Source organism: Betta splendens, chromosome 8, assembly GCF_900634795.4.
Source record: "Betta splendens chromosome 8, fBetSpl5.4, whole genome shotgun sequence".
Taxonomy (NCBI): Eukaryota; Metazoa; Chordata; class Actinopteri; order Anabantiformes; family Osphronemidae; genus Betta; species Betta splendens.
Window position 1 is genome coordinate 5,305,925 of NC_040888.2, and position 18,564 is coordinate 5,324,488.

General features: G+C 49.8%; 2 protein-coding genes across 6 annotated transcripts; both read right to left on the bottom strand.

Moving 5' to 3' along the window:
* Positions 1-661: 661 nt before the first annotated feature.
* Positions 662-10,025, bottom strand: srl (sarcalumenin). Of its 2 annotated transcripts, XM_029160038.3 has the most exons (7): positions 9,879-10,025; positions 5,675-5,767; positions 5,495-5,590; positions 4,775-4,810; positions 3,883-3,999; positions 3,567-3,800; positions 662-3,458 (listed from the first exon to the last, which is right to left on the bottom strand). In XM_029160038.3, exons 1-7 carry the CDS (start codon positions 9,937-9,939, stop codon positions 2,647-2,649), a joined length of 1,449 nt encoding a protein of 482 aa, XP_029015871.1. In that variant the 5' UTR covers positions 9,940-10,025; the 3' UTR covers positions 662-2,646. The 2 variants fall into 2 exon arrangements, with proteins under 2 accessions (XP_029015871.1, XP_029015872.1); XM_029160039.3 differs by lacking the exon at positions 4,775-4,810 and having other exon boundaries at positions 9,879-10,001.
* An 871-nt stretch (positions 10,026-10,896) lies between these two features.
* tfap4 (transcription factor AP-4 (activating enhancer binding protein 4)) lies at positions 10,897-18,109 on the bottom strand. Of its 4 annotated transcripts, XM_029159531.3 has the most exons (8): positions 15,933-17,715; positions 15,721-15,805; positions 15,426-15,591; positions 15,237-15,335; positions 14,978-15,148; positions 14,735-14,884; positions 13,823-13,990; positions 10,897-13,732 (listed from the first exon to the last, which is right to left on the bottom strand). In XM_029159531.3, the coding sequence occupies exons 3-8, from the start codon at positions 15,498-15,500 to the stop codon at positions 13,574-13,576; spliced, it is 822 nt and encodes a 273-aa protein (XP_029015364.1). In that variant the 5' UTR covers positions 15,501-15,591; positions 15,721-15,805; positions 15,933-17,715; the 3' UTR covers positions 10,897-13,573. The 4 variants fall into 4 exon arrangements, with proteins under 4 accessions (XP_029015364.1, XP_029015363.1, XP_040927834.1 ...); XM_029159530.3 differs by lacking the exons at positions 15,721-15,805; positions 15,933-17,715 and adding an exon at positions 17,798-18,109; XM_041071900.2 differs by lacking the exon at positions 15,721-15,805.
* Between the last annotated feature and the right edge of the window lie 455 nt (positions 18,110-18,564).

An 18,564-nucleotide genomic window follows, 5' to 3' on the forward strand; every position in this document is an offset into this window, starting at 1 on the left:
CCGCAGCAGATTTTGATGTTTTCCGTTATTACTTCCAGTAGAAAACTCTGTATCTATAGAAGTTGTAACGTGGTAAACCCAGAAAGTGTACATAGTCTATGCCTTTGCTATTGTTATGATAATTATAGGATGGAAAAAATTGTGCAAAAACAATAACACCTAATTCGCAACAATTACAAATGTTCTGCCTGTTCACCTGCTGCAACACAGCGAACGTAAAACACGACACTTATTTTGAAAACAACATGCTGCGCATCCGGTTTGGATTTTACCGACGGCCTGACGCCGCTGCCGGTGTTTGGTGAGTAAAAGAAAGGCAGAGGGGTGGGAGGAGACGGGAACTGTGGAGGTACGTGCACGCACTTGGAGGTAGCGAGCACGTATTTTAGGGACGGGTGGGTGTGACGTGTTTTGGTTGCATTCGGCCTAAATGATGAGGTTTGGCCACATATTTGTGAATTAATGTTATTGTTACCACCCTTATTCGCATACAGGATGCTATGGTTGAACTTCCAGCAATAGCTTGTTGTTTCAGGTCTTGTTGTTTGAACAACAAGACCTTCACCTCAATGAGAGATCTGTATTTATATTGAGGTACCAGAGTTTGGGAGTTAGTCAACATGGTAATTGTGAGTGCTAGTGAGAAATAAAACGTTTCAAACGTGTTTCAAGATTTATTCTGGAATAAAACAAGTGATTGTTTAGTTGACAACAAAATGCACTGTTATATTCTAATCTATATTAATGCAAATGTATGTGCGTCTAAAGCTCAAGTAATTACTCAAATAGTGTGTGAGTTCTGTGAGATAGTTGGTGATTCATGGATTTAACATTTTCCCATGATTAAAAACGTTTTCCGTCATTATTCACATGTTCAGTCTAAGTACATGTTTTCGGGAGATTCTTCATATACAATCTGCCAAAACAAACAAAAACATACTCAAGCACCCACTTCCACCTCACACACATCCCTCCCACCTCGAGTCACAACCAGCTGTTGGTGCAATGCAGCTTCAGGGTAAATCCGTCCTTCACACCCAAAAGTCAGAGGGCGGCTAATGTTCAGACTCATGGTAAGAAGGTGTAACAGAGAGGAACACGGATGAGTGGGCAGAGACAAGGCAGCTTCCTTCTTGAGTTTGTTATGAGTTTTGCTATAATTGTTTTATCAAAAATAATCCCAAGGTTTCACTACTTAGTCACAATTGTTTAGTCCTCGTGCTCAAGCTTTCAGGAAAAGGACCAAATCTAATGTAGATTTCATACCAAAGCAAAACAATAACGTGACCCAACAACCTTTTTAATGAAACACACACTCATTCCAGATCTTATTCACATGTCAATGAAATATACCTGATAATAAAATAGAGCAAAGGCACAGCCAAATAACAACGCTAACCTAATCCATGACCTCACTATTACCGCTAAAATGAGTTTTACTGAGAACGTTATAACTTCTTACGCAGCGCCCCCTCGTGGACACGTTCTATGTCTGCAGTGTCTAAACGCATCCTGTGAAGCGCGTGCTCAACTAAATTACAAAAGCAATAAATTAAACTGGTTAGTTTGGTTTATTTTCCATGTTATGTTTCACATTTAGTTTAAAAACACTCCACTGTGGGTTAATGAGGGAGAACAGAGGAAACGGGAGGCGCGTCTGTCCACGGGTTAACTTGGAGCTGAACCTATGACCACCTACCTGTTTTTTGATGATTCAGGCCTTTGCGTTTTCTAAAGACAGATGTAGCCCACTTCAATAAGTTTATAATGTTTACATCCAAAAATCCATGAATATCTTTCTAACCTGCAGAAGAAATGAAAAACACACAGACAGAGGCAGCTATAATTGAAACATATCCCATATGGTATGTGTGGTGCTTTAGGGACCGTTCAGCTCGTATTTGTAATATAATTCTGTCATAAAAAGAGCTGAATTCACTCGGACGCCGCCTTCCCACTCAGAAGGCTCCATTGAACCCCGACTTCTGCATGCGTCACAACTCACAGGTCGTCCACAACCAAGACTGTTTAATCAATAAATGTCAGGACGGGTTTTGGTTTCAGTGTCACGAAGATCAGGAAGAAAATACCTGCGTTTCTCAAATGAGCTGATATCTAACGTGCATTGTTTATGTTGATCTGTGTCAAAGTCCTGGATGCTACTTCACACACACCCCCTGAAGTGTTTAATGACCCGCTGCCGTGCAACGTTCGAGAGTTCACCACACAAACGTACAACTCCTGTTTCCACTTTTGCTATTTTTATTCGCATCAAAGGGAGCCGGTATTTTTATTTCACCTTGTTTCCTCCATTTCTGACTTGACCACACGCTGTTACTTATACTCACACCCCCAAATCCCAGACAGTCCGCTGTGATTGTGCGTGGGAGGGTGTCATTAGTGGCAGGTTCTCCCTTCTTCAGCACTCGTGTCCTTCAGCTGCCTCATCAAACGATGCCCCCCCCCCCCCCCACTATCTGCCTCATTCCCACAGTCTGTAAATGCACCTCCCCAAACTCTCCCGAGGAACAAACAAACACTAATCTCCTCGTCTCCGCCTCCTCAACAATACAGGCATTCTCACAAACATGGGCTTGGCTTCACCAGACCCCTTCTCTGCACCCCCTCCAAGTTATTTTTCGCTCCTCAGTTCTTGCGGTAGCGGTTCTTTGGCTTCTCGCCGCAGCCGGTGGCCTCGCAGGACGACAGGCCCGGCTGCTTGCCAGAGTTAATGCTGCTCAGGAGGGCGGGCAGCTCGTTGGTGATCGCCCTCTCGATCTTGTCCAGCAGACAGCCTCCGATGTAGGAGCACTGAGCGGACAGAGGCTTGAAGGTGGTGATGGGGTTGATGCCGAAGAAGTCGCGGTAGGCGTCGCGATTGGGCAGGTCGAACTTGCTGACGTTGGTCTTGGCGAGGATGGATTTGAAGATGTAGAACTTGTCCGGGTCGTCCACGATCTCCTGGAAGACGAGCTCCGGGTCGCTGAAGAAGCTCATCTTCTCCTTGAAGGTCTGGACGTAGCGGTCCACCAGCAGCCCGTGGATGCGCACGCGGATGCCGTGCTGGCGGATGAAGGCGATCTTGTTCTCCATGCGGTTCTCGATCACCTGGTTCAGATCCTCCAGGAGGGAGATCTCCTCCCGCTTGAAGAGCTCGCGGCTGGTGTCGGGCGCGTAGTCGTACGGCCAGAAGGAGCTGACGTAGACGCGCGGGGGCTCCGTCACGTTGATGAGGGGAGCCAGGCTCCAGAACAGGGCTCCGTAGACCCTCATCAGGTCCTGGGTGGCCAGGCTGTCCGCTTTGTTGAGGATGATGCGGATCTGGGACTCGCGGCCCTTCAGCTGCCGGAAGAGCATCTCCAGCTCCAGGCCGACGTCCAGCTTGGTGGGGTCGAACACCACGAAGATCAGGTCGGCGCGGTCGATGAACCACTGGCAGACGTCGTTGAACGGATAGCCTGGACAGACGGGGAGAGGGGGCGGTTAGCACCGAGGTCTAACACTGTACGTGAACTGGCCACGGGCGAACTGGGAGCACTGGAAGCCCCCACCCCCCCCGGCGTCACCTCTCTCCTGCTGCTTGCGGTTCTCGATGATTCCCGGCGTGTCCACGAAGGTCACGCGCTCCAGCAGCTTGTGCGGCATCTCAATGCCGATCAGCTTCTCCAGGAAGTTCTGGCCGAATTTCTCCAGGGGGGAGAAGGAGCGGGAGCTGTCCGCCGCCATGACGATGCCCTCCACCGAGCGGATCTTCTCCCCGTGCATGATAACGGTGAACTCAGAGGTAGTGGGTTCAGCTCCTAAACGCCAATGAGGGCATAACGAGAACGGACGCTGGGCCACATAAGAAAAACAGAGCTGGGTGTAAAGCATGGGACATACCCGTGTAGAGCTGATAAGGGCTGTCACTCAAGCCCAGGAGGTAATTGATCATTGAGGACTTCCCAACACTCCAGGGTCCCAGAAACAGCACCATGGGTTTGGAGGTGATCTCTCCATCTGTTGCACAAGGACACAAACAGGCGGTTAAAGGGAAAGAGGCTGACTGATTAAGCGTCTGAAGCTCATCCCAAAGTTTCAAATAGCCGCTCCCTCCACCGCTCTGTTTTTTGGGATGAACCACAGCACGCGTAGCAGCCGCTCAGAGTCTTTTTAACACCGGCAGCACCTTGAAGCTGTCAGGCTTTTAATACAATGCAGCCATGTGTCTGGCGTACGACCCCGCGGGCCAAGGCGTCCCAGCTCAGCATATTTACTGAAGCAACCCTGAATCAGATCAGCGCAAGATGCAGATGAGGACAAGAAAAGGAACCGTTGGTGTTCCTAGAAATGGCCTCGAGGTCGGGAATGAGCAAACTGTGACAGACTTCAGCCAAACTGGTACCAACCCTCCCTCTGGTGAAGCCAGAACTCAACATGCACCCCCCCCCCACACACACACACACATAACTTCATGCTTTTCTGCTCGAACACCAAACATTCGTGGGACGTTTTATTTAAATTTCTTCCCTTTTAATTCTTGAATCTGAATTTCATGGATGGGCCTAATCGTGATGGTGTAACTGGTTCGATGCACACAGTGTATGTGGCCGCTGCTCTCCGTGGGCTGAAGCCTGCACCGGTGGGTCGCTTTGGCTCCGCTCCTTCAGGCGTCACCCTCAGGAGAGCGGCGCCGCACTGACACAAAATGTATGAGGACAAATGGAGAAGGGGGGGGGGGGGACTGAGCACCGCAGGCAGTGCCATGCACAGGTAAGCCCCCGTCCACACCCACCTGTGGCGGAGTCCCCCAGGGTTCGTCCAGGGTAGGCTGTTAGATGTGGGGACCGGAAGTGGAGGGGGGGGGGGGGGGGGGTCAGAGAGGAGGGAAGGGAACAGGAGGTGGAGGAGAGTGATGAGAGCTCAGTGAGGGTGGGACGTTTCTACAGGCAACAGGGAGGGTGGAGCAACAAGGTGCATGGACGGGTGGAATCGGGGAATCACTGGGATCTGGCCCCGCGTGTGACCGACTGCGTCGAACGCGCGCGTCTGCGCGTCAACTGTGTTCTGGAAAAACAATAGCGTGAAGGCGTGCGGGTGTGCATGCGTGCTAAGACCGCAGCACCACAAGGGGGCGCGCTTTTATTGGTCATTCACAGTTTGTTCTCAGCAGTTCAGTGTCGCGTTTACTGTGAAGAAACAAAGCACAGGGCACAATCATTCAGAAAAAAAAACAAATAGAAGAAAAGGGGAAGAAATTGTGGAGAGGGTGTTTTTGGTGTCTGGTGTTTTAATCTTAGAGTTTTATGAGTGTTCGTCTCCACCATCAACAAATTAAGTGTTTTATTGTTAAGAACAATTACAACAACACAGCGAGCGAAGGGAAACTCTGAATGAGAGACTTCCCACGGTGTGAAAAGGTGAGCGAGGATTTGAAGTCTCGCGCCCGACGAGCGTACAAACAAGTCACCAAAGCGACCAAACGACGCGCGCGCACGCCCGTGGGCGGCGGTACCTGAGATCTCGTGCTGCCTCAGCTCGTTGTACTTGTAGGCCTGCTCCATCGGCTTGATGGACGTGTGGTAGATCTTCCGCAACCTCTGCAGAGCCGCTGGAGAGAGAGAGAGAGAGAGAGCGCGTGTTGGTGGAACGTGTTGTTGAGTTGGAGAGAAGCAGGCGCGTGTGTTCTCTGCACCTGCATAGTCCGCTGCTTTCTCCTCAGTTGCAAGTCGTAGCGTCTCGTCGATGTGAGATCGGTCTCTGAGCACAGAGGTGAACTCTTCTTCCTCTGTAAAAAAAAAAAAAATAATAATTTAATTGTTTAGAAAACAAATCTACTAAAAAGCAGTAGGCCTTCATCTATATTATTCATCAGACCTCTTTTAATATTTTTGAAATTCTTTTGATCATCACTGCGTCTTGTCTGCTTTCAGCATCTTAGCTCGCAGCGGACAGTTTAATCTGTTCCTAAATTAGAAGGCAAACACTGACAACAAACAAAGAGCTTTGTTTGGCCTCGCCACCGGTTTTATAACCAAATAAGAGCTAAAGATAGAGGGACTCCCCTGTTTTCGCCGCCGAGGGCGAGCGCTCCCCTCCGATATAGACTCTAAACGAGACGCCGACGCGCAGCCCTCCTTTCTCTGCCATATTTATCCGCCTATCACAGGCCCGTGGCATTGTGGGGCCTGTCCTTGTGTGCCCAGGCCTCCTGCATAGTTCTGCTCCGGACAAACCTACAGCGATGGGCTATTCATAGGCCCGGCTGGGAAGTCGGATTGTAATACCTTGTATTTCACTGTGGGGGGAGAGTTATGGGCGCGCGTATCCAGGCTACCAGTCATTCCTCTAACAACATTGTTAGGGAGTTTTTAAGGCGCTTACAGCGTGTCAGTGGAGCATCGAAGCTCATATAGTAGCATCTGTCTGGTGATTTAATGCAGCCAGACTGAATATTGATAATTTCATAAACACACCGATAAAACGGATATTGATAACAATATAAAGCATGAACCATGATGGGACCAATGAGAAGAGAAACTGGTGCAGGACGTGGTGTGGGACAGCTCCAGCGGGTCTGTCCAAGCAAACACTGCACAGGCGCACAGGTCTGCAGCAGCCCGACGCCCGCGTTGGATGGTGTTTGCATTATTTTGCATGTATATGTGCGTGTGTGACGGTGCAGGATGCGCATGGCATCCTGCACCGTAATCTGGAGCGCAGCCACCGTCCATGTGGTCAATGGCTTCTAGTGTTTCTGGCCAAGAGTCAGAGCTGCCTTGGCCAAAACCGGTCAAATGACAAGCGAAATCACCCGAAGGCTGTTTGTTTACATGCCTCAAGTAAGTAAAATCATAAGACTGATAAGTATATTCCATATGAAGTGAAGTTGGACCAGCAGAACTGGCAGCCCACTGGACTCGGCGCGCGTCGGGCTTTAATTGAGACCCAAACAGTTGCCCGTTGGTGGAGCGGTAGCGGCGGGTTCAGGAGCCACGCCGAGCCGCTGATTCTCCCTGAGTCAAGCTGCTAAATATAAGCGCGTGTAATGCCGCTCGCAGCACGGTGCAGGAACCAGAGGAGCCAACGGGTGAGCGGCCAGAATAAAAGAAGAGCACGAGGAACGCAGTCTCTGTAGCTATTCATAAACACACCTATAGCTCATGCTGCGCGCTCTTCGCTACACCTTCTCCCGCCTGATCGTTTTTTGGAGGCGCAAACACCGGCCCCTTGAGTGGGCCCTTAACTGCCGTGAACCCGTTAACGCCCACGGTCCAGGTAGTGCCCGACGGAGGCCCCGGCACCGGATTCCACAGAGATCAGAGCGGTGGTGTTGCCTGTGGACGGCGGGCCTTGCATCAGGAATAAAAATTAACCCCGCAGGCGCCAGGAGAGCTGGACCCTGGACACGTGCGGCCCCCGCCGAGGCCGTTGCCACATGACGGTCCCCCAATTTAGAGAAACACTGTGCACATCCTGCAGGAATGTGGAGCCCCCCCACGGCGGGTAAGTCATGCCTCAACTATAGACTCGGATTTGGAGGCTGTTCAGTCAGACTTCGTGTCGGTCAGCAAGCGCAAGTGTGAAACTAATAATATGTTAATATTTTATTTTGAAAGGGCTGCACAAATGGAAGGCTTCTCTGTGTCCCCTTCCCCATTCACAAAGAAGGAAAAAGTGATAATAGCCTATAGAAATGCATTATGGTCAGCAGAATACGCGCAACGTGTGGTGAGGAGAGGCAGTGGAAAGGCAACAGGTGGCTCAGCCTGGGCGACTGGTTCTCCCCCATGGTCAGAAATAGACCCACAATGGAGGAGAAAATGGCTGGAGGAGGGGACGGAATGGCAGCCTCCTATTAAGGGTTGGGCTGTTCGGTCTGGAGACTATGAGGCTTCCACATCCCAGCGAGCCGGCCGTGCCGAGACGGGTCCTTCGGGGGGTTCACGGTGGGTCTGGCACCGCTCAGCGTTGGCCACAGACGACCACCCTGCTCCACCTGACTCTAAACAAACCAAAAGCTTTTATTATCGCTTCAGGCCTCAACTCCAATACAGTCAAGTCATCCCTCAGCCGCGTCGCATTACAGGTGGGAGACCAAAACTCAAAGCTTTACTCTCTCCATGTGATACCCTAAGAAGGCATGTGGGGCTTCCCAGTAGTCGTAGTAGTAGTAGTAGTAGTAGCAGTAGTAGTAGTAGTAGTAGCAGTAGTAGTAGTAGTAAGGACACACTAGTCACACTCCTTGAGACAAGCCTCTCTCTCCCCACGCTCCAAGGGCACCTCGCGTCCTTTCTTAGCTTTCACACAGGAAAGCAGGGATTGAGGCGCCGGATCAACACCACAGCACAAACCATGTGCGCCCTTGTGCTTTAGGACCGTTCCTTCACTTCGTGGCTGCTTCCATCAACATACAAACACGCATCCTCTGGTCTGGTCTGGTTTGGGCTGAGGGACTATTTAACACATGCAGACAAATATCTGAAGTAAATACTATTGCAGTGTAAATGATCTCCAGATACTAGTACACCCCACGGATGGGGTGGCATGACCATAGCAGATGCAGCCTTCAGCTTCATTTCTCTGTTTACTCCGCTGGAGAGTTACCGGCTCCAAGGTTAACGTCGCTGCTTTTTGGCAACAGAACGCTGTGATGAAATGTGGCACGCGACAAAAGGAAATCACCCCGTGTTCAGAGTCGGACGCCTCGGAGAAGATCCTGCCGTTGAACCAACCGGTCAATAAGGCCGATGATTACACACAGACGAGGATGGAGTTCTCCTGCACAACCAGGACGAGCGAGTATTGATTTAACATACACATATATATATATATACATATATACAGCAAAAAGCCACCTGCAAGGGCCCTCAGCCCTTGAGCAGAAGCCTCAGTCCGGCCCCTCCTGCCTGGAGAATGCATGTCCCTACAAGGCTAACTGCTGGGAATAAATTGCGATTGTGACAGTGCAGAGTGACAGCAGCTGTGCGACGTATCTGAAGGGAAGCGCGGGGCCGGGCGGAGGCGGGCTCTGTAGTGGACCGTGTTGGGTTTCACGCGGCCTTCCAATCTTAGACACCTGACGGCAGCCTGGAATAGGGAGGCCCGGCCCAGTGCTGCCAAGGACGGACAAGGGTGACAGACAAGGGTAACGGCCAACGCTCCAGCCCACAACCACAGACCCGCTGGCACTGCTGGAAGCCAGCAGTTTGGGTGGAGCTGTTCCTACCGTCACATCCAGCCTCACTGGTACATTATTATCTATATAGTATCAAACTGTCATGATACTAATAATTCCTGATGCTGTACATCAATGATAATGATGATTTAATAACATTAAATGTCTTCTTCCCTCCCGTGTGGTTGTTCTGGTCGCCCTGACTCAACTTATGACTTTCCATCAGCTGGTGCCATGTGTGCAAACAGCTGACATGTCAGTCCACGCGAGAGGCAGCGGCAAATAAGCCTCCGCGGCTCTCGGAGTGTTAGTAAAACATGCTCTCAGTCGTTCCAGGCTGCAGCGACTGTGATGTCGTAATTGTTTTAGACTGAATTATTTAGTAAAAGACAAAAAGACAGAGCCCTGTGAATCTGACGGCTTGAAAGTGGTGCCAGCGGTTTAATTATAAACTGCGGCCCATTTAAAATAGGCACGAGGCGAAGAGAAGCGGGGTCGACCATCACTGCTCCCATGTGGAAGCCAGAACCAACAAGAAAACATGAAGCAAGGGCAGAAATCTGCTTTTCCTGATGCTTCCTGAATCAAATAAACCACGAGCACTAACTGCCAACATTCAAACTAACTCCCTGAAACGTCAGCAATTCACTGATCAGCAGCTTCTGCGCAACTGATGCGCTGCTCAACGTGCATCACAAAGCAAGAGAGAGGTCACTTTTACCTGCTGTGGCCTGCAAAAGCAGCAGGTAGAGGAAGCAGCAGAGCGAGGCTGTACCCTTCATGACGGCTGCCAGGAGAACTGGGATCGCCACACAGGCTATATATACAGAGGCGGGAAGGTCAAAGGGCAGGGGGGGGGCGGGGCGCCCAGGGCCAGCTGGTTCTGGGGCCGGGATGTGTGCTGCAGGAGGCACAGCATGTCACCCAGGCGCTCCGTGGACGGACAGCTGACTCCCCTTTTAACAGAGGTCGCAGATGGGTCATCAGCGTGTCAGAAACCATGCCTCAAATAAAGATTAAATAATAGCTTTGAATACTGTAGGTTGTCTGGCATTTTGAGAAACACTCAGATTGTACACAAAACGCTTCCTATGTTCATTAACTCTGATGTTCCCGTTTCCAGTTGTGTCCAGTCCAGTTTGTGTTTTAGGATGCTGTAGTAATAATAAGCGTGAGGAGGGGGGAGGTTTGGGCGTCTGGAACACTCTGCAAAGACGGATTACACCGGCGTTATCACATCGGAGCAGACGCACTGGTGAGCGTAATCCCACAGTTCCTCAGGAACCAACATCTCGACTCCACATTAATCCCCCAAAATGGCAGGAGCGCGGTGCGGGTGTGTGTCCGTCCCCGCGTAGCGTGTCCAAACCAACACGGCACGTTGATGCAGGGAAGTGCCTCAAAGCGGAGGGGCTGGGGTTTAATATGAAGTTCTGCTAAGAACCTGTAAGAGGTTTGTTCACATCCTCTAATAGGAACTGCTTGTGTCGTGTTACGTTTATATCTACGATTACCAGCATTTTAAATGACGCACATGGTTGAGACACTGATTTACTGCAACCGTTCCGCGTTTTGAACTAATGTGTGAAGGTGGGAACACAACCCCAACCCAAGCAGATAACAGTAGGAGGTGACTGCAGCACTTACACTGGTTCATCTCAGGATTCAGGGCCATTAAAGTGATGCTTGTGCAAAGAACCATTCACAACGAAGAAATGACCAATGCACAGAACCCAATGTGTAAAAAACAAAGTACAAACTTTTATTATTCTGTCTTTACAAAGGCACAAGCCTCTTTATCCCCAAAACATTTCTTTTAAAAATAAAAACCAAAACAAAATAGCTTTTTGATGACCATATGCGCAGACAGGTCTAACAAAAACAAGTACAGAACAAGGAGGAGGAAGGAAGAGAAGAGATACTGACAATAAACAAAGAGCGTTAAAGGTTTCAAAAAAACAAAAATAAGATGCAAAGGGACAAAAAGGACAAGATGTAGGACTGGATATGAAGGGTGGGGGATACACAGCTGTGCGGTATTTTACTCATAACCTCAAGAGCTTCAGCTGAGGAGATGCCCCTTCTTTCTTTTTTTATTTTATTTTATTTTTTAAAACAAAAGAACGAGGCAAACTCCAGTATACTACAGTAAGTGCTTTGTAATCTTGACCCCTTTAACTATCCCCAGGCCCAACGCGCTCAACCGACAATCTGATATGTCCAACGTAACGTTTCCAAACACACAGAACGAAACGGGAATAAAACCGTTCAGGGACCGAGCAGAAAACGATCAAACGCAGAGAGAAAAGCGCTCCGCGCACGCGAACTACATCGTCTGCATCCAGAAATCACCTCCGATAATGATAAACGCTGGGAAAAGGTCCCAGTTCAACGTGACGCGTGGCTCGTTTCAGAGCAGCTGACATCAATCTTTTTTTTTTTTTAAAGGGTTTCTCTATGACATGAATCATGATAGATGAGGTGTGTTCATCTCAACACAATCTGTCCAGCAGTTCAACGCTCCATCTATTCACTGATGCAGGGATTCGAGAAAAAGGGCGTGCGTCACTAAACGGGACAGCTCAAAAGCCCTTAATGTCACAAACTGGTTTTATACTGGGACAAAGGAACCCGACTGGGAAAAACTTCATGGAATGTTGACTTTTTTTATGCCTACATTTCTGGCAATATTTATAATAAAAGAAAATTCAATCTACATGTAAATCCAACCAGAAGTAATAGGACATATGTTGTATACTAGTCAGGAGCACTTAATTAGTAACGAGCAACCTGTTTTTAGGAAACATAATAAAACAAACTTAAACATACCAGGTATTTACATGCCTGATTGCAAGGACAGGGTGAAAAGGAGAGGGATTCCAGCGAATGGCCCACATCAAGTGTTCAGGTAGGTCTCAGACACGTTAAGGCTGGCTACACAGTGCCTCCCTGTACCCGCCGCTGGGGGTAAGGCCAGATGCTGCTTCTCCTACAGTAGCTTCATGTCTCACCGTCGGTCGAGCAACAGAACCTCAGCCCAAACGTGTAACTAGCCTGGTAAACAAAACGCGCGCAAAGGGACGAGTGGTCTACGTCAGGAAATGCATAGAGCCTGTGACTTCTACCCAGACGCCTCCACCGCACATTCACACAGGTGCACCGGGGGTTTCCTCATATCTGGAGCGCGGCCGCCTCGACAGACGCCTCGACAGACGTCCCGACATCGACGCGATACTCCTCCGCTGAGGGCCGAACGCAGGCCCTGCAGATGGAGCAAACAGGTGATTGTATGTCAGTGGTGTTTGTAGGCCTGCGCGTGCTGTGCCTCAGGTTCGAGGCGTAGGTGGCGCTGTAGCAGACTGCCAGAGTCTGGGCCACGGCCACCGCCGCAGACACGCACACACACACACACACACACACACACAGTGGTGGAAATCACTCGAGAGTGCCCACGGATTAGCTTATTTCCCACCCAGGTGCTTTTGTATTTCCAAGAAGGGTGTCAAGAAAGGTCCAAAGCACTGATTCTGTTTCGTCAGGCCATGAGTAAAGATCTGAACATGGCAAATCTGTGGAATTACTGGGAACCCAGCCCAGTAAAAATGGCAAACAAACGAATAAACACACAAAACAAATAAGGAAAAAAAAAGAATAGAGTTGCGAATCAGTAAGTGCACTCTCTCCTCCTGAGCTTCACTTCATTTCCTGCGGGCACCAATAAGACAACAAAACAGCTTTCAAATTCTGCGGTGCTTTTCAATTTCCAGTACAATCGCTTTAACTCGCTGGCCGAGGGAGCCTCCGAGAAAGGAAACGTGGAAAGGTGGGCGTCGCCATCTTCCAGAAGCCTAAAGGGTGTAAGTTTGAGACGAGTTTGTAAGCTCACAGTGTCTCTAGGTGGGTCAGGAAGAGGAGACGAGAGGGTTTTAGAGGAGGTTTATCTTAAAAAATGCTCCCGTGTTTGGTGGTGGTGACGCCACGCAGCTCGGCTCTGGTTCGTTCATCACTCACGTGGCTTCAGGGAACTGTCCCGGTGGTTGATGGAGATATTTAGCAAACATTTGAATTCTTAGTATCAGGATGACAGAGTATTTGTAGATCAGTCAGCGAAGTCATTCTAATAACCTTTTCTAAAAGAGTCATGAGTTTGTATGTGTGAGTGAGATAGTAGGGGGCTAGATATAAGTGAAGAGGAGGCTGCATGAATGAGTGTCTAACTATAAAGTCTGGCTGTCTATTAAGGTGTGTGTTGGGGGGGGGGGGGGGGTGAGTGCTTCTGTCTAGCTACCAGCCCTAATAATGTCCACTGAACAAAAGAACCGTGGGTTTGTGGCCCCCTTGGCCCCTCATCTGCCGGGGCCCGTTGTGTGTATGAGTGTATGTGAGTGTATGGAGTGTGAGACGCCGCGTGTGGACTCAGGGCAGCGAACAGTCATCGGGCCCGTCGCTGTTTGAGGCCGTGTCCGAGCCGCCCGCGTCAGAGAGGACGCGACCCGAGCTGACGATGACGGCTCTCCGCTGATCGTCCTCGCCAACGCAGGCCTTCCCCTGGGTGCCCTCGATGTGCTGGATTGCCTGGAGACACAAGCACAACGGCGCCCTCTAGTGTCTAAATCCAAGCGCCTCTGTATCGTTTTATATTTACACACAGGAACAGCATCTTACCTGAACAATGGTGTCCAGGTTCTGTCGAGATGTGGACACTGTGTTGATAACGGATGCTGGGCCCATGGTTACCACGGTGACGTGATGAGGCTGGGAAGGCTGGACAGGTGCAGGGACGATGACGGTGGCATGGTGAGTGGGTGCAGGAGGCGTGACTGGGGCCAGCACCTGGAAGACAGACTCCATTATTACTTCAAGCACTTCACTGCTGTAACAAGCTGGGATGATGATGATGATGATGACGATGATGATGACATACACAGGCCAAATCAAACCTAAACCAACATTATCTAAACTAATATACACACGTGGTACTGCTTTCAACCACTACTAATAGAGACTAGTCTAATGTTATTAGGAGTAATTATCCTCCTATGGCTTGTTATCGATTAGTGGTCATATCACTCAGCTCTGCCGGGGGAGTCAAAATGTCACATGCATCAGTCATCCTTCACTACTAGAGCCCAGCTGCCACCAGAAGTGGACGGGCGGGCAGCACATGCCGATTGATTTGGCATCGTGTTCATCTCGGATTAGCCTGCAGAAACGGGATACTGCGGCTGGCAGGGCAGCGCGCCGCGGAACAAAGCGCGTGCTGCTCATTTAACACACCGTAAATGTGTCTTAGGCGTTGACAGCTCCAAAGCTGGACATGAAAGCGACTGTCATGTGCGACCATGTCAGCACCGGACCTGCGGTTTACAGAGTTTACAAAGTGATACGAATCAGCGTGAATGATTTGGAGTAATTTGGTGCCAGCTGGCTGATGAATCCATGGTAATAAACCCTGGTGTGTGTCAGCGTTCCGCGTCTGACAGACGCACGGCCACGCCTTCTAGTTGACCTTGAATAAGCATCAGTGCAGGATTCCTCTGTCGATGTGAGTCAGACTTGTATGCGAGCGCTTCCAACCTGTGGGCTGTGGGCTGGACTCAGGTCCCTCTCCAGCTGCTTGTGCTGCTGCAGGCGAACCAGGCTCTGCGTCTGGGCCTGCTGCTCCTGGACCTGCTGGGCGATCGCCTTCAGCTTCTCTGGGTACAGCTGCGCGTCCAGGGAACGCATCTGACAAACACAGCGGCAGAGCAAAGTGTTAAGTGGTGCTTTCACAGTCATAATATTATATTTATGGCAAAGTGGCAGAAATGGTGCGTTCACCTGATCTTCCAGCATCATCCTGATGGACCGCTCCTTCTCCAGCTGCTGCCTCAGCTCGATCATCTCCCTCTTCAGGTCCTCGGTTTTCTCCTCCTCCAGGATGTCGGGTGATCCGATTCCTTCGTCCTTCTCCTCTGCGCGCCTCCTCTTCGGGGAGGAACCGCTCAACTCCTAGAGAGGCAGTAACAAAACGGTTACTGACTTACTGCCCAGCAAGTGCCTCGGTAACAGTTCGAGGATCAGCAAAGTGACGCTTTACTTGTATGATGCGCTTCAGCTGACTGTTCTGCTGCAGAAGCCGCGTTTTCTCCTGCTCCAAGGTAAAAATGTACTCCGCCGTCTGTTGCAGGATGGCAGCCTGGGGAGCGGGAACAGAAACCAGAGGAGATTTGTTTCCCGCACAGCTCTGCGCGAGTCTCCGTCCAGCTCCAACGTGGCTGTGACCTACCTTGCTGAGCTTCTCTCCGTCGCTGTGTGGGATCAGCGTTTTAAGCGACTGGAATCCAGCGTTGATGCTCTGCATACGTCGGCGCTCATTGCTGTTGGCAATCTCTCTGCGAATTCGTCTCTCCTGGTCCCGGGCTGTCTCTGGGGTCAGAGGGATGTTGGCCAGACTGACAAACAGGAAAATGAGAAGGAGTTATGAAAAGATATAAATTATCCTTAGGTTGCTGCTTATGTCTCACTTCTAATTTTAAGAACTGCATATATGTGTTTCATATATGTATTGAGTTGCAGCCTACTTTTATTTGTTTTCTTGGTAAATTCATCAGCCTCCTTTAGTTTAGTTGTCAGTTCACCTACAGGTGTTGCTTTGCATCTGAATTTCTGGGATATGGAAGCGATGCAATTTGTTGGTTAAGGTGTGGAGATCTGGAGCAGTTGTTTTGCTCCGTGTTGTTGGAGCCATTTTATATCCAGAACATACTGATTGTGCACAGTCTATGGCTGTTACCTTGGTTAATACTGTCAGGGCGTCTGCTGAAATCAGTGGACTGACTTTTCACAGCTTACCATATGACCGTATGAGCATCACCTTTCTCTACCTGCCTTTTAAAAGACGTAATTAAGGCAGAAAAACAACATAAATGCCATAATTCTGTAGAGGGTAAATTCTAAGTCAACTTCCTCCAACGTCCTCTGTATCGAGCTCAGTAGCGTCTGGGACCCTGTGTAGCCAATCGCTTATCTGTACTGACTCAGCTGCCTCAGTGCAAACACTGGGAACAATTGTGCAGACACAGATGAGCAAAGGAGTGTGTGCATTGACACACACACACACACACACACACACACACACACACACACACACACACACACACACACACACACACACACACACACACACACACACACACACACACACACACACACACACACACACACACACACACACACACACACACACACACACCCTCTGCCAAAACATGAACGACCGGGACTTTACCGTAATCACACTAACAGAATCACTATAGAGGAACAAATTCACAGTGACGTCATGCCCAAAACAAAAGCAGAGGCACCAAAGAACTAATCAGAATAAAAGCAAATGGCCATTTAGTTTTTAGAGGTGAATCTAAATCAAGGTTGTTTAGAAAAAACAACAACCAGACAAACAAATAGTCAAAGCTTTTGTTTGAAATGCAATAATACGTTGAGGAGTCAGTCTGGTTAGTACAGAAAACACATTTAGATTTAAACTAAAAGGGAATTTCAGCCAGATTTGCTAAGCTTCTTCAGATTTCTGTTTGTTTCTTTTGCTGGGACTACACTACCCAGACTCCCCGCGTGGCTACCAGCAGCAGCAACAGCAGCATATCCCTCCGCGTCCCTCTTCAAACCACGCAGGGCTGCGGACGTATCGACGGGCCTTCCGCGACACACACACACCCCCTTATTAATAGCAGCGCTTTTAATTTTCCTGGCGCCCCGGGAACCCAAACGCCCCTTTAGCAGACACGCCGACGGGGATGCGTGTGTTTACGGCATAAACGAGCTCGGGCCGTGGTCCCAGTCCCCGGCACCACCCCCGTGCTCTGAGCAGACTTTTCGTGTCCTCCGCCATTACAACAATGCGGCAGGCAGCATGGCAGAGGTGCGAGATGAAAAGACGCAGTGGAGGCGCCTCGACAGCGCCAGCGGGACGCGCGCAAACCCCACGCAAACTATCGCCGCGTCGAATGCGGCACATTTCCACGGCAGTTGTGCGCTTCCCCCGGAGCGGCGAGCGACAACGGGGCGCCACAAACAGGAAACGAACGCCAGACCCCTCGTCGCTCTTAGCACAAGCCACAAGCATGGCCGCACTACCCACAATAACTTCGGCTCGCGCTGAGCGAAATCGACAACCCCCCGACGCCGCGTGCGGCTAAAATAGACCCCCACGCGCCGCGTGACACCTGCTCGCACGACCGCTACCCCCGGCGGGGCACATTCACGGCGCGACTGGGTGACACTGGGGACAATGTGAGGGTAAATCGCGCAAGGATGCGCTCCGGAGCGGAGTGAGCAGCGTGGTGTGCGCGCAACCACGTGGTTTGTGTTTGTTAGCCACAAAATGCATCGATTTCGCGGCCGAATGCGCGAAATAACGTGGCGCGCGGGGCGTCGTGGTCGGAGTCAAAGCCGCCGCTCGGTCGATCGCAGTTTAATAAGCGCGTTTGGTGATCATTAAAGCCCGCAGCTCCCCGTGAGTAGGTCGTGTACACAATAACGGATCAGATCAAGCATGTTGCCTCAGCGCCGTCGCTAAGTGCGTGTGCTCCAAACCCAATACTTATATTCTTATTAATATTATATCCACGGCACATGTATACACACCTGCAAAGTCCTCCAATCACTTCTTTCTCCGTTTTCCTGAAATGTTGCAAGGAGGGCACCTTCTGAGCTGGTACCATGAAGTACTCCATGCTCGCCTCTAGCCAGTTTTGACCCCCCCCCCCGTAAAAAAGCAAACAGTCACCGTGGAATAATAGAAAATGACTGAATAATGAGCAGAAAAATCCCAATTAAATCCTCAAGGAGGATGTAGATCCCTCGACTGTGTTATGTAGTAGTTTCAGGCTGCTGAGAGTTGTAATGTTACTCGACTTCCAGCTGATGGGGTTCCCTCGTTGTGTGTGGCGCTCTACCTCCCTCCCTCTCCCTCTCCCTCTCTCTCTCTTTCTTCCTCCCTCCCCTTTGCTTTCTCCCTCTGCATGATCATGTGTGTGTATGCAGCTGATCGGATGGCTTTCAAGGCGGGAAACAGCTGGTAGGAGTCACACACTGCTCCACCGAAAGCCTCCTTCCGCAGAGACGGGGCACTGCATGTAAACAAAGGACTATTTAGCACAGAAATGCGCCGAAAAGGAAGCGCGCACGTGATGTTTAATGGTGTTAAATGGTTTTAATAGGAACCGAGAGAAATATTCATTTATAAATATACACATATTGTAAAATGTTTATTACCTAATTAGGTAATATTTTTTTACGTTATTGTGTTTAATGGTAAGAAAACCTATATTTAAATTTGTGGACATTAAAGACATCCGTTAAAGAGGAGGACTAAGAACCGGTACTTTATTTAACCACAGCACCTGGACTTT